We start from the raw sequence: 23,478 nt of genomic DNA, 5'->3' as shown, positions 1-23,478 counted from the left end.
AAATCCTGTGACCCTGCAAGCCTTTCTTGATGCTCCTCAGCCTGCTTTCAACTTAGTTTTCAAGCACCACCAAAGGCACTCAGCAGCACAGTCTGAATTCTTATTTTCACTCTATACTTTCTCTTTTTCTACCATCCCATGAAGTATGATTTTCTCTTTGATGCACAGTCAATTTTTTTCAAGTATTGCTCCCAAATGGTTTGGGAATGTGTCAGGAGAATAAAAGGAAAAACGGCTCCTTTTTCGCTCTCGGAAAAAAAGCTGCTCTTGTTTTGAAGAAAAATGCAATAAATACACAACCAGAAGGCTCTTTACATAGATGTCGAAGAGTTCCCTTTGACTAGACTTTCTTCTAATTGGAGAAGGAAAAGAGGAAGACAGCTCTCACCTGCACCCCAGTCTATAGAGATCAAGTTTTGCCATTGAATAACAGTAATGCACTCAGAAAAGAGAGCAATGGAGAGCACTTCAAAAGCCTAATAAAGACCAGGTGGAAAAGTGGCAATTTCCACTTTCCATAGCCACACTGCGAAATTCTCTGCCAGTCTGCATCTTGTTTAGCCTAACTGAGGCACTTAACACAAGGAGCCTTGTGACACGCTACAGTGGAGCCTGCTTTTCTGAACACGCGTGCACTGCCAAAGACTCTCAGCAGGGATGCAACACTACAGGAAAATATCCATCTTATCACAAGGTTTGGAAACCTCTCGTGTTGCTTATTTAAAAGAGAGAAGAAAGGTGGTTTTCTGTTTGGTTTTGATTTTAAACAGGTGCCCATATTCATTTTCATCCATCAAACCGTGCCTTTAAAAAATTTCTTTGTAAAATTGAAAAGTCAGTTTTGTTTGGAATAGGAATTGCTTATGCTGCGTTATGAACATAGCGGGATTGAACTTTGTCTGGGGGACAGGTACCCTGCGGGCTTCTTCACTCAGGCGAAGGCGTTGAACAGGAGGACCTGTAGTCTGACCACTAACGTAAGAGCCTAAGAGATGAACAGAGGGCACAGGCACCTCCAGGTACTTAAAATACCTGCAAAGAAAATGGCTGGCAATTCAGCAAACAGGCAATAGAAGCAATTGTCCGTTGTCTAACCACCACCAGGTCACCATTTTTATTCAAAGAATAAAATTATTCAAAGAAATAATAGTTATTTCAAATAATTATTTGTTTTAACATATATACGCACACACACCCCCCACTAGTGCAATACAAAAGATGCAATTACAAGAATGTGGCTCTAATAGAACATTGCTATGAACAGCTCGACCTATCAACCAAAAGCCATTTCTAACCAAAAGCCATTTCTAACCAAAAGCCGTTTCCACCAGCATCCACGTGTCAGAACCTTGTGCTTGTATTGGTCAATAACACATCCTATCCAAGGATCAGCTATAGGAGCTAATTATTTGAAGCTTCAAGTGAAAGTGAGAGTTCATACCTTTTATAAGAGCTTCTTAATTGAAGGCAAAGACTATTACAGCACACAGTGGAAAAATTCTGCTCAGTGGTAAGCTGGCTGACCCTCATTGACATTTAAAAGCTTTTTCTATGCAAAACGGATCTGAAGTCTATGATCATTCAGTATAAGACAATAACGATCAAAAGAAGGATGCCCCTATGACAACATATGACAGGATTTCATTATATCTTGCACAGTTACAATATGGGGGCGGGAGGCGGAATCTAACATTGCTCATTGTCTCAAATCAATAGATTAAGTTACATTGTGTCAAAAGTGTAAAATATCCTTATTTAAATTTCTTAATTCCAACAGATGTATTCATTTGGGTTTATGCCACTATGACATGATAAAAATCAGAAAAGAACAACTGAAGCTCTTCCAGATTTTCACAGAAAATCTGCAACTGGTTTTGCCTGTTGGACAATTACTGTGAAATAATGACAGTCTGTGTTACTCTGCTGTATATTCATAATAAATGGCTTTTGAGCCTGATTAGTGAAAATAAAGTGGAAACATTTAATCTTTCTCAGGAACTAGTCATTGCTTGCAGTCAAGAAAGAGCAAAAGATTATTCTTTAATAACATACAAACTCAAAGTATTTGAAAACAAAAAACTTAATTCTGGCCTGGAACACCACCCATTCTAGGACCCCACCACCAAGAAGGAAAAGGAATCATGTATTTCTCATCCAGCAGTATATAATCTCAAAAGGTTAAGCACAGAAATGCAGAGGGGTGGCTGAGCCCTCATGCAAACTCAGCTGAACCCAGGATTCTCACCAAAAATATTTCTAGCTTTGGAACAGTGGAGTTTTACAGAGGCAGTATATGCAGGGAGCACCAAGAGGAAAGCAAGGTCAAGCTCAAACAAGGGGACTGGCACCAAATCTCTGGCTACCTTTGCTGCCAGAATTCTGGATGAATAGACTCTACTTTAACTTTTCCAGAAGCCATCCTGCCAATAAATAGTGGCAGGAAATGCACAAACCCAGCCATTTTGATATAGTTCTCTTGCACATAAGAGGACTTCATGTCCTCTTGTCAAAAGCAACAAAGAGCTGGAGGGAGTTTGCATGGGGTTTTCTTCAATAACATTTTGACATTCTTTAGAAGATTCAGCTGATGAGCGGAAATGTCCCTACTTGAACGAAGGCAAGGCAAATGCGGCACTCCTCTATTCCATTCTCTCTCTCTCGTCTCACATACAGATGATGTTAGTTTGCCCAGCTTTTTAAAAGACAAACCCTATTCCCTTTTCTTCATTCTTACGCAGAACCAAGGGAAAACAGCACAAGACTGGGGGAAAAACATGCACAGTAATAAAAAGGTAGGTTCAGAATCACTGTCCTCCGAATGTTAACACATTGTACAGAAATCAGTCATTCTTGATTACTGAAGAATTTGTTGATTAACAAAAAAGGTTTTCAAAGCACTTTCAATCGTTAATTATATGAATAGTTCAAAGTCAAGACTCTGACATGACTCTTCTTCAACAAACATCTGAGTTGCCCAGTCACCTAAACTACCCATCCACTTAGTTTGTCTTGTTCTCCTTACTTTGCTGTCTGGTGTCTTATGAGTGTTAGTGGATTTTAATCCTCACGTTTTTCCTGTCATAGGAAGAAGTTATCCCTGAAATATGCATATAATTACGTTTACTGCAAATAGAATCTCCATCTCCTCAGTCTTGATCTAGAAGATAAGCATCTGTTTTAGGACTGCTTATATTAACAAGTAAATAGTAAGCATTAACAAAAGCAGTGGCATACATGCTATGATTTCCCACACTACATTTGTCTTTATCTTTATTAAAACACAGTTGAAGCATTGCTGCATTCTCATTCTTTAAGCTTCATTTAGTTGCTTTAAAAATGTCAGTACCAAAGTACTTTTCTAACTCACACGTTTTTTCGGTTGGTTGGGGTTTTTTTGTTATCACAAGTCGCCATTGCTAGTTTTCCTGATCCTTTCACAAGCAAGTGACAGCGATAAACAATGAAATCCAGAGCCCTTGGAAAAGCTGCTGCATCTTGGCTGGAACACTTGGCTGAAGTAATGACTCGATTCCAATAAACAAACAGGCAGATTCATTTGCAAATCAATATCAATGAGTTGAGTGGGAAATTGGGGGGTGCCATTATGCTCTAGAGCAGCCCACTAGCCTCTTGATTTATCTGTTCGGCCACAGCCACTGACAGTGTTCACAGCTCCAGCAACGTGGTAAAATAAATGGGACCTAAGCATTCACTTTTAATTATAACAGTCAGGATCAAAGCTTCAGTAGTTTGGAGAGATTTTTTTTTTGGATAAATTTTTGGCCAGGGTGAAAAGAATTGACTTCAGCTTTATACATAAGCAAAGCACCTTGATACAGCAATTGTTTAACTGGGTCATTACCTCCCTGTAAAGACTGATATGTACTCTTGTGCTGGTCTTCGCTGGGGTAGGGTTAATTTTCTTCATAGTAGCTGGCATGGGGCTGTTTTGGATTTGTGCTGGAAACAGTGTTGACAACACAAGGATGTTTTTTTCGTTATCGCTGAGCAGCTCTCACACAGCGTCAAGGGCTTTTATGCACCCCACCCGCACAAGAAGTTGGGAGGGGACACAGCTGGGACAGCTGACCCCAGCTGACCAAAGGGACATTCCATGCCGTGTGACGCCACCCTCAGCATATAAAGCTGGGGAAGAAGGAAGAAGGGGAGGGATGTTCAAAGTGATGATATTTGTCTTCCCAAGCTTCCCTGGGGATGGCTGAACACCTGCCTGCCCAGGGGAAGTGGTGAATGTATTCCTTGTTTTGCTTTGCTTGCGTGTGGCTTTTGCTCTACCTATTAAACTGTCTTTATCTCAACCCATGAGTTTTCTCACTTTTACTCTTCTGATTCTCTCCCTGTCGCGAGGAGTGAGCAAGCAGCTGTGTGGTGTTTAGTTGCTGGCTGGGGTTAAATCATGGCAAGTCTTAATTCTAATTTTAGATTAGCAATTGCAACAATGCAAACATATCTCATTAAGTGCCTACATAGCTCATTTTAACATCAGCACCACCATTATTTACTGTTAGGATCTCTTAAAACTCTTAATCTATTTATCACAAGTAGTGAGTTAAATTTATCACAAAGGGAAACATTTGAAAGGGGAGTGAAATAAAGAGAACAAGAGAAAGACATAAATTCTCTGGCTAGAAAAAAAGCTGAATTTCATTTTTCAAAGTAGCAAAATCCAGAACAGAGATAAAGATTACATACACCCTGTTGTGAGAACCTGACTGTTATACTCCTGACATATAACACAGTCGCTATCACCAATGCAAGCTGTCCAGTATAGACAGGTTGATGTAGAGCTCATAGCTTTTCTACTTAAAAGTCTACAGACCTTGCAACTCCTTTTCACATTCTTATTAACCACTAAATACAAGTAGCCAACTGGGCCTTTCTTCTGCAGACATGAGGAGGACAAGCCTTGAAATGTCAAAACTGACTCTTCTGCCTCAGGTCATTCCCAAATCTGTTGATGCTTTGGCACTTCCAACTCAGACATTTCATTTGGGTTTGTTTTCCTTTTCAACTGTGATTGCAGCATTCCACAAGTTTCAATTAGAAATCACAAATAAGAGCTTCTGCACAAGTTACCATTAAACAATGGAGCATTTTTGGACAGAAGGCTGGCTGACTTTATCGCTTGCACTGAAGCATTCCTCATGTTCCCCAAGAGGCCTCTGCACTTTGTGAGGATGCCAGCACCGGGGAAACTTTTCCCTGCTCACTCTCAAATTCAGGCTTTAACCTTTATTCATTTTACTCTTTGTGCCTTCACTGTTCACATAAAATTCAGTGCCAATGAGCCTGAGCACGGTGGGTTTTCTACACTGTCTTTGTTCCATTTGATCAGTGTTGCAAGTCCCCTGTGTGAAATAATACCCAATTCCAACAGGCTTTTAAAGATACAATTCTCTACCTAGTTTACACTGAAAGATGTTGACACTATTTGCAAGTATTAGTAGAGCACATCAGAAATGTGAATATTCTCAATGAGCTGAAACAGAGCAACTCGGAGGAGCTTGCACGCTCTGGTTCATTTCTGCTCCAGTATCTTTATTTTCTTTTTCCAGCTGCACAGAACACAAACATTTACTCTTTAGTCTTCCATATTTCTACACATACAAATTCCTCCTTAAGTGACTGACCTGGGTATGATATAGTATGCATGTTCTGAGTGTATATAATAAATACAATATAAACATTTTTTATATATATTACATAAGCATATATATTTTACTCAAACATGTTTAGTGTTACATATAATTGTTATTAACTAGCTTTATTAATAATTAACTATTCATTATTTTTGTATGGATATATAACAAAAACTACTTGGGTGAAAATTAGATGATCTTTGGACAGACATTTCTTTTAAAATATGGGTAATATTGTTTTAAAGGCTTTTAATCCCTATCCATGGGGAATAGCATCCCTATTGAAATCCAGACATACATTAATAAAAAAGTATAAAGCATATTCAAACATAGTGAGAAAGATAGAAAAAGTTGAAGATGTAAATATAAACTGACGTTATGAGTATCCAAATTAGGAACCTAAACATGACATTTGCGTGGTTCTCCAGTGGTTTGGGCTGTCTGAACCCTTTTGAAGAATTCTATGCAAGTTCTTTTATTAACCTTTTTAGAGAAACACAGAAAAAAAAATATCAAAATTCTATTGTATACAATTCTATTTATACTACACAACATAAAAATTTTCCCAAAGGAAGATGGAGGATAGTCTGATTGCCGACAGAGGAGGTGTCCCGATGTACAGGATCCTAAAAGCCTTTACGCGTGACAACTACCTAGAGCTCAATTGTGCTGTTGGCAGCAATGTTTCACGCTTTGGACTCTTAATGAGAACCCAGGCAGTGACAATCCCAGCCATACATTCCCAAAGATTTAATTTGGCTTGGCATCAAGCCCCGAGGTCGTCTCTTTATCACAATTTTGTCTCTTTGGTACTTTTTTTTAACACTCCTTCATGCAAGACATTTTCCAAATCAGACACTTCCACTGCTTATTTGTCCTGGATGATGTAACCATCTTATCTACACAGTGGCATTTCCAGTTTTAGGGTGCCTCGTGGTTATGTGAGCTACCAGGGATGCATCTGACTTGAACTGCATACTTTTATTAAGTATTCATAACAACACCCAGGCTGAAGTGCTGCATTTGCTAGATTGTTCTGACTTTAAATCAAGATGCATTCAGAACTGGCATCAATTTTTAAAATACCTTGAATGCTAGTACAGTTCAGAAAATAAACACTATGGTGTTATGGTTTTTGTTTGTTTGTTTTTTTAATGTACTGATATCAAAATATCCTCACTACTATTTAATAATTTTATGGGAAAGCATGTTGGGGAACTTGTAATATTTTGAAGTCCATGTATTTTCATTAAATACACAAAGTCACTGTTGCACTTCAAGGCTTGCGTTTTTTCCCTTTTCAATATTATCTAAAAATAATTTTAACGAGATTTTTTTCCTTTGGAAAGTTGGAAGCAAAATATGAATTATATAGCAAGACCAGTCACTCAAGGTGCTTTCCGAAAGAGTGTCCTTGGAATCCAATTGCTATTTGCACACACATTAATAAAGTGCAAAGCTTTTAAATCTGATTGCTTCAAGTTGAATGGATGGGTCAGTGCCAAACAAATTGATCTCATACACAGAGCATGGTCTATAGCAAACTATAACTCCATTACAATGAAAGGGCTCAATTCAATAAATAAAATACAGGTTTTTAAAATTACCTGAGCCGCTCTTTAAATGCTCTGTAGGACTATATGTGCAAGCTGCATTATTTATCTGAAACTAAAGCTAACATGGACTAGTTGAAGAGAGTTTTAATATTTGACACAATGTGTATGGGTTAAAGGCTGCACATCTGACAAAAGGATCACTGTAGTGACAGGACTATCAGTTCTGTCAAATGAAACAATAGTTGTTGGGGTCAACGGTGGCAAAGACATACCTGGTAGTATCAAATGAAAGGATGACCTTTTGGGCAAGTTCTTGGATTGACATTTAAAAGTTCAGTCCCCATTTCAAGTGAACTCAGTAAATTGCCTGCTTTCTCTGTACCCCCAATGCCCCAGCTGGAAAAACGGGGACTAATAATCCTTTAGCTCCACATTTTATGTGCTGTAGGGATAATCATTAGGTACCTGCCTCAGCAGGAAGAGATCAATCTTGAAAAATGATCCTTGGAAAAAAAAAAAAAAACCAACCAAACTTATGAAAATGTATCTGAACAAAACCCTGAACAAGCAGTGAATAAAAACAATGGCAAAACCAGCAAATCCATGTACAGACACCTGATTATATTTCCTTCTATTAAAATTTCAACATGAAGACTTTTCCAGTAAAAAGACATTACTAAAAACTAAAACTCTATCAGAAATTGTCCTTACGACTCAGTTTATGTCCTGCCCCCCAGAGGATGCTGTCAGAGCTGCGCTTATTCCCTTAGCACTCACACTGCAAAGGAAATGATTCAAAAACCTGCAAAACTCTTTTCTCAGTAAGACTAAAAAGGAAGGAATTCTGCGCATGGCCCTTTGCTTCATTTAAAAAAAAAAAAAAAAAAAACCAAAAAAACTAAAACAACAACAAGAAAAAAAAATCACAACAATAAAACCAAAACACCCAGGGAGTAAAGTCTCATCTCTACTGCCTACTGATATACAGCTTTCCAACAGCTGGAGAACAACACACCAAGCAAACTGCATATCTGATAAGAACTGCAAAGATAAACGGGGTCAAACTCCTAATTTGTCATCCTGGAGAGCACACACGACCCATCTGAAAAGACGACGTAAGCCCCAGCCCGCAGCAAAGTGCTGCCACTGCCAGCCTGCCTTTTCACTCCACATGTGCAACGTCTTCCAGTTCCTGGTACCTTTGAAGATATCTTCCACACAGCTGCCATTATAAGAATTACAAGATCATCTTGCATTCCTTTAAAGCAGCTGGTGTTGTCCCAATTTTCAAGAAGGGTAAGAAGAAAGACCCTGGTAATTACAGGCCTGTCAGTCTCAGTTCAGTGCCTGGTAAAGTTACGGAGAAGGTTATTCTGGGAGCTACTGAAAAACACTTGAGACGCAATGCAGTCATTGATCATAGCCAGCACAGGTTCACAACGGGGAGTCCTGCTTAACCAACTTCATTTCCTTTTATGACATGGTCACCCACCTAGTTGAACAAGCAAAGCCAGTAGATGTGGTGGGTTTGGATTTTAGCCAAGCTTTTGACACTATCTGTCACAGTATCCTTCTAGCCAAAATGTCAGCCTTACAGCTAGAAAAGTCCATAATACTTTGGGTGAGCAATTGGCTGACAGGTCATGCTCAAAGAGTTATAGTAAATGGGGTTACATCAATCTGGCAGCCAGTCACCAGTGGGGTTGCCGAGGGCTCAGTTTTAGGCACGAGTGTTCTTTAATGTTTTCACAAATGGCCTGGATGCAGGAATTGAATGTACATTAAGTTTGACAATGATACTAAACTAGGAGGAGCTGTGAACTCCCTCAAGAGAGACCTTACGAGAGATTTGGATAGACTAGAGAGCTGGGCAATCACCAACTGTATGAAATTTAACAAGAGCAAGTGCAAGAATCTCCACCTGGGATGGGGACAAGAAGCTGGAGAGCAGTCCTGAAGAAAGAGATCTGAGGGTTTGAGTTGATGGCAAATTGAATATGAGTCAACAGTGTGCTCCGGCAGCAAAAAGGGCTAACGGTGTCCTGGGGTGCGTCAAGCACAGCATAGCTAGCTGGTCAAGGGAGGCGATTGTCCCACTCTACACTGCATTGGCACGGCCCCACCTCAAGTTCTGTGTGCAGTTTTGGGCACCTCAATATAAGAAGAACATCAAACTATTACAGTGTGTCCAGGAGAGCGATCAAGATGGTGAAAGGTCTCAAGGGCAAGACTTACAAGGAGTGGCTGAGGTCAGTTGGCTTGTGAAGCTTGCAGAAGAGAAGGCTGAGGGGTGACCTCATTGCAGCCTACAACTTCTTCAAGGAAAGCAGTGGAGGCATAGGTGCTGATCTCCTCTCTGTGGTGACCAGTGAGGGGATACGAGGAACTGGAATGAAGCTGTGTCAGGGGAAGTTCACATTGGACATTAGAAAAAGGTTCTTCATTGAGAGGGTGATCAGTCACTGGAACAGGCTTCCCAGGGAAGTGGTCACAGCACCAACCCTGTCAGAGTTCAAGGAGCACCTGGATGACACTCTTAGTTATATGATTTAGCTTTAGGTAGTCCTGCGAGGAGCAGGGAGCTGGACTCGATGATCCCTTCCAACTTGGGATAAGGGAGGGGTATAAAATACTTTCTGGCCTCAGGGCTCTACACCCATCACCCCGTTCTCCCTTTCCCGTCCACTTGCAGCCCCTTTAATACGTGGTTCACCTGTGCTGCCTTGAACCTTCTTCTGATCTTAGTCTAGATCCTCTTCATTCTGGTTTCTATCTTCTGCACTTGACTGAAATTGTTCCTACTGACATAATTTATTCACTTTTTTAAGCCAAACTCTAAAACTGTTACTCTCTTCTCTTTGACTTACCAGATGTTTGTTCTTGATAAATCTCATCTTCACAGCACTTCTCTCCTGGGTTTCCTCCTATGCCACTCCTTCAGCACAGCCTCTCCAAGGGATGCTTTTTTATATTCTTCAAGATCCCGAGGAGGGTCCCACTCCCATTCACTCTGTAATATCCTCTCCTTACACCAACTTCATCCAGCAAGCAAATAAGTGAAAAATCCACTGCCATTCTCACATGCTGATGAGTCTTGATCTACCTCTCTGTGATGCATTTTTCATACTCCGTTCAGTCTAAATTGTTAGCCTGGTTTCTTGATACCCTCATAAGCTTCATGTAGATAATGAGGTTTCTCAACTTTCTGCCTTCAGGGAAAGGAAATCCTTTTTTCTCAGTCAAAATGGACAGCCAGAACATCCGACCTGCCAATTTGGACTGCAATCCCAGTGTCATCTTTGACTTTTACTTCTCTCAAAGCCTCTCCTCCAGGATAAGCCCAAAATCTCGCAGATTCATTAGACATAACCTTTCTAATAAACAGTTCTTTTTACCTATCTGTAATGTTAAAACTCCTTTCCTAGCTCTGATGTCATTACATATTGATTACTACGAAGTTCATCTTTCTGACCTTAAGAATTGCAAGTTCCTCTCATATCTCACTGAAACTTCTGCTACAAAGAGGATCTATAACCCCTCACTTTGATCATTTCACCCATCTCTTCAAATTGCTTCAATAGCTTCCTTGTTATCTGTCACATCAAAGATATGCTAACTACCTTCACTTCCAACACCATATACTTTTTATTCCAATCTCCCAGGTTGCTTCTAATTCATCATCAACATATTGGCCTTGTTATCAACCTTCTTCACCTACCCCCATTTATAAAAAAATTTCCACAAATTTCTTAAAATCCCTTATATCTTTTTTTTGAAAATGCTAGTTTCTAAGATCCTGGTATGAAGACACTATTTCTGTCATTGAACAACATTCATCATCAAACCCTTTTACTCCCCAAATACCTCTGTCACCTCTTGCACACTGTAGATTCTTTGGGGGCACATATTCATACAGCACCTAGTAAAACAACATCCCAATTCATAACTAGACAGTTGGTCTAACGAGCATACTAGTTATAATAGCACCACTACTAACAGCAGCAGTAGGAAAAATAATTATTAGCATTGGACTATACTGTCTTTTCAAAACAATTCTTAAATCCTTGCTAATTTTTAAGGTATTCGCCACCCTCCAAGGTACAAAGGTAAATGAAGGAACTGACACTTTGTGCTTTATGCTGATGATATACTGCTCTATTCATTTGACACAGAACACTCTTTGCCTGAGGAAAAGACAGTCTTATTGCACGGTTACCACACTGTCTCAAGTTATAAGCTTAATTTAATCATATCTAACTGCTTGTCCTTGATGAACAAGGTTCCCAAATATTTCTTCCCTTACATTTCCGGAGAGCTTCCATGAGCCTCTGTTTTGGATTTATTTTTTTTTTCCCCTGAAGGTCTACACTTTGAACTGTGAAGAAACGGGCATAACATTTAGTACTGTCTCCTACACACCGGGCAGTGCTGCATCACCAACACTAACTCTTTCACCTAAGCTGTGCACTGCCTGCCTGACATAGAAAGAGCTTTAAGAGAAAGAGAGCATCAGTCCTAGGACACCTTGCTTGGCATTAATCTTCCCAAAGCAAGATAAATCTTGCCCAAGCGTTTATCTCACACATAGACAGCACTATGCTGTACGCTCCAAGCAATTAATGAAGGCTTAAATCATTTTCTAAATTAGTTTGAAACTAAGTCTTGTGTAAATACCATATTATTTCACCTACTAAAAGGGATTAAAAACCTCCTGTGAAAAGATGCAAAGCAGGTGCAAATTATTATTTGCAATTATTACTCCTCCCTTCTAAGGATAAATGGCCTTCCTCTATAACCTCTGAAACAACTAATGAAATGATTCTGTCATTTTCTTAATCCAGAACACCAGGTCTAGAAACACATTTTAGGGGAGAGATGATTGACTGACTGTACAAAACCCTGTACTCCAAGTCAATCCTTGTGCTTAGAGACACTCACAGATGTGTCCATGAAAACTGGTCAACTTGTAGCTATGATGTGTACACGCCGATTTTGAAGGTGCAAAAAAATGAATATATAATAATTGAAGCATGTGTTTTCTAATCTTCAAAGTCAAGTCTCCCTAGCACATTAAGCTGAGCAATTCCCTGAAGATGCATGAAAAAGTAAAGCTGGAAGATGGCAAACTGCTTCCGTAGGACCATTACTGTTTTCTGATTTTTATAAGGTAAACACATTTTCTCATGTACCTGTACTGCTTCTAATAGGCAAACACTGGTATAGTGATGAAATGCAAATGCAGGAGCTTATTTTAAAATTAATCATCCATAATTAATTACTAATCTCTACTTTCTGGTAAATTATACCTAAACTGCAGAAAATTATCCTTGCTGGGAATGATAAAGTCATCTGCAGATTTGCAGTATTTTAGAGAAACACTTTGCATATATTTACGTATTATAATGACCACAGATATGTCAGGGTATTTAACTTTCCACTACATTAAAAATATATATGTGTGTGTATATATATATAATCCTTATCCTTAAATTGCACAGTATTCCAGGAGTCAGTTGAACAATCTGACGTAAAATAATTTGGAAAAAACGGACACGAAGGAGGAGATGAAGACGGGGTTAACTTTTTGGTAGCCTTGGTTTTTTAGTGCTTACCGGAGAGTTGTCCTGCTTCAGCTCTTGCAAAAGCTGATACTGGATGCTATTAAAGACAGTACTAAAGAGAGTGAACCGCATGTAGCCCAATACAACATTTCTGTGTTTTTAAGTCATTAATACCTCCTCTTCCTTCATCTCTCCTCCCTGCCCCCAGAAAATACAAACCCACCTGACAGTTAGAACTCCTGGTAAAATCTGTGCAGAGAGCTACTTCTGGAACTATGTTAACGTGGGGCTACACTGGAAGGAGAAACCCATGAGCCCCAACGCGGTGCTACAGTAACACCAGCTCCTGCTTCCAGGACATGAACGTCAGCCTCCACATCCCGTTGCCTTGCACTGCACAGACATGTCAGCTTTTTCAGGGCCCTCCCACGGGAACAGTCTTACCTTACACTGTGCTGTTCAGCTTCCACATTTAACAGCGAGATTGAGGAAAGACAAGATATAACGGATGAGAAAAGTAACAAAGAGCAGGAGAAAAGGAAAATTAATGAATGAAAAATAACAACAGCAAAAAAGAAACTTAATGAAGCCCATGAGACAAAAGCGAATTTTAAGTTATTTCAAAAATTTTGTCCGTCAGATACCTGGCACAGTTTCCTTTAGACTTGATATCATTACTTGCGGACAGTAACAAAATTTTTGGGAATTGAGTCATGTTTTAGCAACTGAACAGCTGCAATGAAACAAGGACCCAAAAGTACACTGAGGATTAAGCATTTGGAGCAAGAGGAACGCCCAGTTCCTGTATATACAGATTTACTGACATTTAAAAATAAATGATCCCCTATGCATAAGTGCCCAGTCATCTAATTCAACATATGAGCAAAAAAATCTAGTTACTTCAGACCAGACATATTATTACCTACATTGAGGGACTTAATAGGAATGCTAGTAAAGCAGTTTCTAGACTGATAAGGACTTTGTATAACTCTCGCCAATGTATTCAATTTCCATAATTTTTTTCTCAATTGACACATAAAGCCTCAGAAAACTGCTATTGGTTATTGTTAGGGATGTACAAAATCGGATGCAACTTCATGTTTTGCATGATTTCAACATTGAGGTTCAAAATCTGGTGCAACGTGTGCTCCACTACTGCTCCACTCTACTAGTGGAGTCAAACAAAGAAGATTTCTAAAATTATTGTCACTTAAACATACCTGCAGTAGTGAAAGGAACGTCATTTACGTGAAGCTACGTAAGCAATTCATAAAGGCATTTATTCACGAAATTATTTTATTTTTCCCCTCTACAGTGCCTACAAATCTATAACAACATGTGTAAATGATTGTTCCAAACATATTCTCAGTGATTCCATAGCTTGGATTAATCACAGTGAAACGAAATGTGGGAGGGTTCCTGTTTTGGGGTTTTGTTGGCCCATTGAAAAGAAACCTGCTTCTAAGCCAATTTATCCCAAAATGGGAGGCTTTGTTTTCAGTTAGGTTTCAGCAGTTTAATGAGGCTTGCTTGAGTTTTAATTATAATTATTATTCTCTTTAAGCACAATGAGTCTTACTGTATTGCAAATGTCAACAATAGCAGACAAGATTTTAGCTTGGAGGAAGAAATAGAAAAACAGAGGAGGATTTAGGAAAAAATAAGGCGGGTATAATTTAACTTGAACTATTGAAAGAAGAATGTATTATTTCTACCGTTCTATTACCAGCACTCACAAATCACTACTGGCTCTTTAAACAAAGAAATTGCCTTCTAAAGCCAGAAAAGGCATAATATTTGTTTCCCCAAATTATATATCAATATTTCAAGATGTTTATATACTGTATATAAAACAGAGATACAGACTAATACGCCAAACATTTGCAACATAAATAAAAAAGAGATGTATGCCAATATGAAATGCCAAGTGCCAGAAAATTAGTAATAAACTTTTTTTTCCTATTAAATTCTGAAAAGTAAAGGTCTTTGCTTCCTATGAAAAACCTTTTCATACAATTCCTTGTGGGTGCAGACTGTTCAAGATGCCATAAAGAATTCCTGCAGCTCCAGTCAAGTAATAGCACGTCACCAACTGCAGAAGGGAGAGAGAGAAGTCTGGAGCATTGTTCACAAACAAGTGTCAACGGGGACTATGGTACTCAGCATCCTCAATGACCAGGAATGAAAGACGGCCACACAAATCAGTGTGAAATGATCCTGCAAAAGCAGAATATCTATATTTTTTAAAAGAACCCGTCAGAACCTTTGACATGAACTAGGGTAAAAGAGAAACAGAGAGCAGTCTTTGCTTTCCAGTGAGGACACAGACGTGACTACATAAACAGGACTGAGATAAGATACAACTGTTTAACAAACTTAGTATTATTTTCTGGAAGTTTATTATTATCTGGAAGTTTATAGCTTCAGCTCAGGTTGGGATTGCAGTGATTCAGAAAACCCCGCTGCAGTGATACAGGGCTTCAGTATTAATTTTTAATGCAATTAATCTGTTCTCTTTTATTATTAAACGTTGGGGGTTTTTTAACTTGTTTACTACACGAGGCATGCAAAGAGTTCTGCTTTCAGCTGGCATGCTGCAGTGATATGCATATATACTAGCACCCTTAGTGCAGTAAGCTTACCAGCTTACGGGCAAGATAGTCACAAGTAATGATAGCATTTTCAAAGAGGCACCTAAACAGAAATATTTTTCACTTCAGTGAAGCTGCCAAAAAACAAGTCATGCTGAGTTAAAGGTTTTGTAAAGCGAACAATTCCTTCTCTTTTCAAATCAATAACCACATGCAACTCTGTTGTAGCCTCCATTTTACTGGTTTTCAGAAGTAAAGGTACGAATACTGGAAAGCAGGATGATTGAAGTCTATAAAGCAACTGATACCACCTACAGTTTCAAAGAAAAATCTCATTAAAACACATATCCCAAACAAATCGTATGTGTGCTGTCAAGAAGAAAAAACCCAAACCCTCCACAGCTAACAGTTGCTGCACACCTGCAATAGGAAATTTGAGAAACGCTAAACTACAAGTTCTCTTCCTCCTCTTCAAATATGTCGTATACGAAATGTACAAAGTCTGAACTCATTCACACAACAAATGCTTCCTGACATGCCCTCAGAAGGACCCTGGGTCACCTAGAACATCCTTCAGACTAGTTCAGGAAAGATGGCTAGACTCAGTTACCCAAGTGTTTTATCTAGTGAGCTCTTGAACACCCTGAAGAACGATGCCTCGCTGACCTCTCTTGCCAAGCACTCACATTGTCTAATTGACCTCCCTGTTAGGAAGCGTTCCCTGTTCAGCTTCAGGTCATTACTTCCTGTTAGACCACCCATCATCACCTTAAATGATTCCTCCTCCCCCTCCTCTCATGTTTCTTCTCAAGTATTTGTCAGTTATGTTCCTTTAGGCAGGCTGTATATAGCGTGTTCCTGAGACCTGCCTTCATAGGTCATGCTCTCCTACCCTTTTATCATTCTTGTCACCTCTCTTTGTACTGTTTTCCATGTATTCATGTCACTATGTAGTGTAGAGCCCTTAATGATAAAAGCAACCCATACAAATATACCTCTACTTGCAATAAAAGAAACGTATTCATTGGTAAGTGGAAGGGGCAGGTGAAATCTGACTGTCTCTACAAGCAGGTGAAGTGGGAGCCTTCTGAGTCTCAGATCTTGGGTCTGGGACAAAGAATCTAACAGAATAGCTGAAAGTAATAAATCCTCTTCCCACTTCTCAATTATTGGTTTTTCTTCTTTTCTTTCTAACGTATTGTCTTGCAAGGAGATCACATAGTCTTCAAAATATAAAAACATTTTTGCTGTTACATGCATGCATATAAACTGATATATAAGCATATAAACTGAACAATGCCAACACGCCAAACATATCAAGGATTTTTGCAGGTGGAGCAGGGAACATTTTTCTCAAAACAATTAAGGAGGGAGACACTTTCTTTAGATTAGATTTGCTTTAATCCCAAAGTGACCTTTTAATGCAAAACCTAGGGTAGCATTTTATAAATGCGTTTACCTTCTGTTTTCTGAATAAAGGCTGATTCTATGTTTATACCTATACCATTGAAAAGATTTTTCTTCCTCCTTCTCTTTATTCTTACAGTCAAATAATAAACCTTGAAAACTTACGAAAACATCAGTAATTTCTGCTGCAGTAAGTCTGACACATGACAGAACCAGGCACTGAGGATGCTAAGGCAGTAAAGTGAAAGTGATGCCTAAACAAAAATTAAAGAAATAATCCTAAAATTGAGTCCTTCTAGGATTTATACAGTTTTTCACATATGAGATGTCAAAGTCCCCTAACTCTGTGCATCCAAAATCAAATGAGATCTTTCTGGCCAACCCAAGAGATGATAAGTGAGGCTGAAATCTGTATCCACAGTTTTAGCAGGAAAAATGCATGACTTGCAATATTGAAATAGACAAACTAAATGTACCAGCTTCCAATGGCCGATGTTGATGATTTGTGCTAAGAAAGAATTCTTAAGACCATTCATATCAGTGTTCATAATCCAGACACTGTCCAAAAAAGTCTCTTATTTTGGTTCTGCATTCCACAGGAGGGTTTGTGTGCAACACCTAGTTTTTATGAAGATATGTTACTAACCAATAGACTTTAATAAGATCTAGTTGAAGTTTTTCCAGGCTTTTTTTTTCCTGCTACAAAATATCAACTCAGCAAAACTCAAAATCTTAATAAGAAACCTCTTTTTCACATGGAATTTTCCATTTCCAGAAATTTATGGAAACAAAGCTTTAAATCCAATTTCTTTTCTTTTTTATTAAGTTCTTATTTTTATCTTGAGATAAAACAGAAAAGACAAAAAGAAAATATACCCCAAATTTAAAAATAAAGTCTTTGAATTTCCTTCTCAGATTACTACTTACATTTTTTTAGAGATCTAGATTTTTTTTTTTCCCCAAAATCTGAAAAGGGAAATTGTTTCATAACCTCAACTTCCAAGATGCAGAGCTGGACCGGTAACACCACTAATCCCTATATAGCTATAGAGTACCTATAGCATGGAATATGTAAACCCAAAGGCACTTACTGCTGCACATTGTGAATGATGTATTTCTGTAAATTATCTAATTATACATATTTCATTGAAGCTGAAAGCTATTATTTTAGACTGTCTCAAATTGTGCTATAGATAACCAGTTGCACCTACCAACTGAGATACTGAGGAATCACAGTTACCATAACTCTCCACAAAACGTAAACCCAGTCTCCGCTAGCGAAGGATTCTTCCCTACACTATGCACCTTGCAACTCAAGCCTTTTGAGAGTTCCTTTCTAAGATTTAAATTTTCTTTTATAAAGCTTTTCTGAATCAATAAAGATTCAATATAGGAAGATTGCCAAATAAATTACTTTTCATTTCTGCCCACAGTTAAACTCCTGCAGGGATCTGGAAATATATCAAGATCATTAGCCTTAATGCCTATAATACACACTGCTTTAAGGTGAAGTGAGTAGTAAAACAGTTTAATGCATTAGCCCCTACACTCGAGAGCCGTGCAGGGTCCTGACGGTGCTTGCACGTAACTCTTACAAACACTTCTGGAGCCTTGTGCACTGAAGGGGGACAGACTTTCTACCAGCGTGGGTCTGAATAACACACGTGTTGATTTCTTTTTAATACCTGGTTTGGATAGTCTGTTAGGACTCACTGGAAGACTAAGCAATGTGTATTTTTGCTGGAGGCCTGCTATGAAGCAAATAAAACCCCTGACTGAGCTGTGTATAGCTTACTACACTTTGAGGGCAAGGACTGTCTCGTTCCTCTACTGAAAATCCCTGTGTATGCACAAACACGAGTAGAATTTGTCCCTGTACTAAGTTGTTCCCAAGCTTCCCGTCTGCCTCATTTATTTAGGATGCAATTTACTCTATTAATTTAAAAATCACCAATGAACATAAATGTGGAAAATTTACTTATGCTGATCTGATAAAAAAACTTAATGAGCTAATTTAAGTTGATCTTTTTTTTTAATTTAGCAGACTTTGATGCAGCAAAACTGATAATTGGAAACAGGTCTTATCCACATTTTAATTTCTTCGTTCAGTCTTATCCCTGGTTAGTTAAAAAAAAAAAAAAAAGATTTAAAAAACCCTACTTCATCGCCAAATTCTTAGCTAATGAATACATGTAAACTTATACTAAGGATCCAACTCTCATTCGCAACTCTGACACATAGAGCACTGTAAAATAATTCATTATTTAATATTAAAAAAGCTGGATAAAACTAATTAATGCCAAAAATTAGCCCAGAGCGCAACATTAATTACTAGTTTGCCCAACAGCTACCTCCCTGTCCTAATTAGCCTCGTTGATTTCAAGAAACCATTAAGAAAAAGAGATAAACATATAATTCCTACTTCATACTTGATAAAAACCTCTGTGATTCGGCTTTCAAACATCAATAATGTGCCCTTTTAACAGGAATTTGGAGATTTCCACAGTAAAGACAGCTCTCTCAGGCAAGTTATGTTTCATTTCTAATAGACTATAGTACATTTTTCTGGTCACTTGTTGACAGTGGTTGAAATCCAGGTCAAATGTATTGGTATGGAAGACAACCAGAAAAAAGAGCTGAATAGTATATTGAAAATGCCCATGGGGCCCATGCTGTCCCATTTGCATTAGCCACAAAGTATGCATTACATGGAGTACCTGATACTTCAATTCTTCAACACTAGGGTCTGACAATCTTATTTGACATTGACCAACCAGCACTGTCAAAATTTGCCACTTCTGAAAACAAGGCAAGGTATCACATAAGTCATCATATATGTTCCTGAAACGTTGACGATAAAAACAACTGTGCACTGACCTCGTTAATAAAAGTCTGGGCTCCCCGTGGGCTTAGGAGTAAGATAGCCCTTCGCAGTGTGTCCCGATAGCGGTTCAGCTCTTCTGTTTTCATGGTAGTGAAAAGGTTGGCAAAGACTCTGCTGATGTTTCTGTCCACTTTTTGTAATGATACATCAAGTCCCAGTCTTGAGGCCTGATCGAGAAATCCCTGCAGCCCGCGTATATCTGTAACACAGGAGAAAAAAAAAAAAAACAAAAACAAAAAGAAAGAAAAGAAAAAAAACCACTGCATCAACCTTCGCCAATTAGGCAAGCATCACTAATTAGGTGGAAAAAGACTCTTATTTCCTGCAGTGCTGTCGGAAGAATAGAGTATTCCATACAGCCATCTTCCATAGATCCCTTTCATAGCCAATGCCAACAGGGAAATACCATCATTTACTTTTCCCTGGAGGTCTCTGAATGGCTCTTCGGAAGAGCCAGTACATGCATTTGGGTGGTTGTGGACACTTCCCCAGAAGCTCAAGGACACAGGGCTCAACACTGCACCAACAAAAAGAGACTCCCACCCCAACAATATCAGAGTTCAAACACACAAATCCAAAACAGATGAATAAGCAGGGGGATAAATCACTTACCCCTACATTTCTCTTCTTTTACCACAACTCATCTTACATAAGATCATGTCTGCCTGAAATAATTACAGTAACCAGAATATACACGGCCTTTCTTTTGACCCCCCCCTTTTCTTTTGCTCTTCCCCTCCTATAAATAACCTGCCTAACCAGAGCTTTACCATTAACCTGTAATCCTATGAAACAGTACACAAAGCCCCAAACTACTAGGATATGTTACAGTGTAAAAAAATTGGCTTTCAGAAGAGGAAATAATGCAAACAAGCTCCTTTAAAACCTCTTCCTTTGATCTCTATCCCTCAACTTCAGGCTGATTGAAAAAAGAAAAAAAAAAAAAATCTATTTTCCTCACGACGTTTGTTAGGACATTAACATGGAGGAACATACATATTATATTCATGATGAATATGCTCGTTCAAACTGCACTCTCTCTTCATGACTCTCAGCATTTTTCTATAATAGATGTCTGAGTTTTTATTTTCTAGTGAAAATTAGAGCAGGAAAAAGGTCAAAGCTTACATTGAACGAGGTTGCTCTCAAAATTACCAGTGACCTGATCACAGCTGTACCATGTCATTAGGAGCCCTTAAGTCTATCTAAAACACATATCACTTCTCTTGAATAAGAAAGTATTTAACTTTTTCTCACATTCATTTCTCACATTTTCATCATCAAATTTCAGCTCGTGGGTGAAGCTGAGTGGTGTAAGTTAGAGTACATTTATTGTTCCCACAATAAAACCTGTTCCTCAGAAAACTTTACTGTAACGCTAATGAGCTCTATAAACTAGACTGTAACAGCTGGTGGTTGTTTTGGTTTTGTTGGTGTTTTTTTTAAATTCTGGAAATAACCAACTTCTGATGAAATTCTAAGTGTCAACACCACAGACATTGCTACAGTCAGGGGACTGAAAACCAGTCTAATTCAAGTGCCTCATGTTGGTGAGCTCTTAGACCACCACCAACCTTGGTGTTGCACGGCCATAGAATATACACATGAACTTCTTTTTTCTCACCCTAAAAAACATTGTGTGAAACCTGACACAAGTAACATCTTGCAAGGATACAACAGTTAGAGAATTTAGCTCAGGTACAGGTGCAGTGTATTATGGTCAACAAGGTAACTAGCAAAAGAAGAGCACTGAACGTTACCTTGAGTATCTTTGCACTCTTATCCAAACATGGAAACGCTTGTTAATGTGATTAATTCAGCTTCAGAAAACAGCAGAATTACTGAGATACGTCAGAAAGGAACAGAAATTAAGCTATGAATGTGCCAACCACAGCAGACTCTTTACTGCCTTCCTAACTTCCATTTAGTTGATAGGATCATTGCTCCAGCTAACCCCACCATCAGGAAAGATGCACTCATAAGGGTTTTGCTGCTGGCTTAGGCAAGTCTACGGCAGTTTTATCACACTGTCAAAGACCTGCTAGACTTGCTTACTGTCTGAAATCCTGAGTCACTGAGGAAAGGAAGGGGCTTATTGTTATGCAGGCAGTTCTGGAAAATGCCAGAAGACTTAAGCACTGGTATAACTGCTAAATATTGCAAGTATGTTGAAATAATGATGGTGACAAACAACTATTGTTTACAGGTTAAAGTATTTTATTAAAGTTGTCAGGCTAAGTTTGGATTTTGCTAATTTAAATTCAGTAAACTAGCATTCATTACTACACCTATGCTCTCTTTATGGATCTGTGCTACATGAAACACAAAGATTTTTCTTTTAACGATGTTTAGTCCTTCAAAATTACTGCAGTGCTTGACAAGCAGTAAGAAAACTCCCTTTTCTATAGTTTAGTAATGACTTGTCTTTTTGTGTGAGCATCTAAAGTTATCACTGCACAAAGGAAAGCTGGTTACAAAAGATTAACTGTGCTGATATTGCTCTAGGTTTTTTCCTTTATGTTTTCAGCTGACCTGCTGAACTACTGGTTAGAAATATTGTTGTAGACCAGCGCAAAGTACTTGACGCACATGGTAAGGCGATTTGGACTTGGAGGAGCATTTTGCATTGCCTTACAAATTTTTCCCCCCAAGGAAAACAGGCTATTTCCCAGTTTGAAAAACAGAGCAGATTCAGACTTCTACCAGCTTGAGAACAAAGTAATATTTAAGATGGAAGAGACTGTCCAAGCTCAAACACACAAGCACAATCTGTCAGTTTTTCACAGATATAAGTAAATGTGAATTTATTTGGTGTTGGCAATTAGGAAGAACTGCATGACTGTATCTTCCTGAACGCTGACATGCCTGTTCCTACGTGACACCAGGGAGGAAGAGAAGGCTTGGTGGGAGTTCAGAGGTGGAAGCGGGAACTGAAGAGCAGTGTTTTCAGAGGTGACAAACAATTTTAGCTGGTGCCTACATAACGGGATCTTTTTTCACAAATAATTATTTGCAATCACTACCAAGAGGGCAATCCTTTCTTAAAATGTATCAGTACATAAATACAGAAACACATGAACATATGCAGGAGCATCTGTTTATAAATCATAATGAATTAGGCTCAGTTTTATTTTATCTGACATATCACATAAGAAAGTGAGTTTGATGCCCTCATTTTTTTTCCCCTCCATTTAGTAGATCACAAATCCATGCAACATAAAACTGAGCTTTGTTCCATGGCAACTCAAACAGAAATATTCACAGAAAGGGTTATGAATTTCTTTCCACTTCTCACAATTTAGGACAGTTAATCCTTCATTTTCTTCAAGACTAAAAGGAGTCTTACAAAATTCACATAGAATTTAATAAAAATAAAGGATTCTATAAAGGCTTTTGTCTCTTGTAGCCTTATCAGTGACTTTTTATTAAAGAGTTCAGATTCTAACATTAGAAGGTTATCCTGAGCTATTACTAGTAAAATAATTCCTTATGCCCATTTATTTTATACTTTATAGGAAAAGTATAGCAATCCAAACTCAATCACAGTCAAACACTTCTGTCTAGAGCATGTGACAAACAAAAGACCAGTTTGCTGTAACTACACAATCTACAGCTACCTCTGTCTTAAGTTTTCTGATTAGTTACTTTTGCTCAGCGTATGGCCTACATTCAACCATAAAAATCACATAGTACTATTTTAATAACCTAATTGCCCACCTGATTTACACATGGTCAACATGAAGAATTTCAGAGACAATATTTGAAAATTTCTCTTTAGACGACATCGGTTGCATGAAGATGGTGATCTGCACTCACTCC

At 38.5% G+C, this 23,478-nt stretch overlaps 1 protein-coding gene across 5 annotated transcripts in view; it reads right to left on the bottom strand.

The window, feature by feature from the left end:
* GRID1 (glutamate ionotropic receptor delta type subunit 1) overlaps positions 1-23,478 on the bottom strand; it is a 549,421-nt gene that overhangs the window by 220,700 nt on the left and 305,243 nt on the right. For all 5 annotated transcript variants that reach the window (XM_063337940.1, XM_063337939.1, XM_063337936.1 and 2 more), the window contains exon 4: positions 19,653-19,858. In XM_063337940.1, coding sequence (XP_063194010.1) covers positions 19,653-19,858 — 206 coding nt within the window. The remainder of the gene's footprint in view (positions 1-19,652; positions 19,859-23,478) is intronic.

The sequence above is a fragment of the Chroicocephalus ridibundus genome, chromosome 6 (assembly GCF_963924245.1).
Source record: "Chroicocephalus ridibundus chromosome 6, bChrRid1.1, whole genome shotgun sequence".
Classification (NCBI taxonomy): Eukaryota; Metazoa; Chordata; class Aves; order Charadriiformes; family Laridae; genus Chroicocephalus; species Chroicocephalus ridibundus.
The sequence above is the reverse complement of the archived record's forward strand: the minus strand, read 5'-3'. Positions and strand labels throughout refer to the sequence as shown.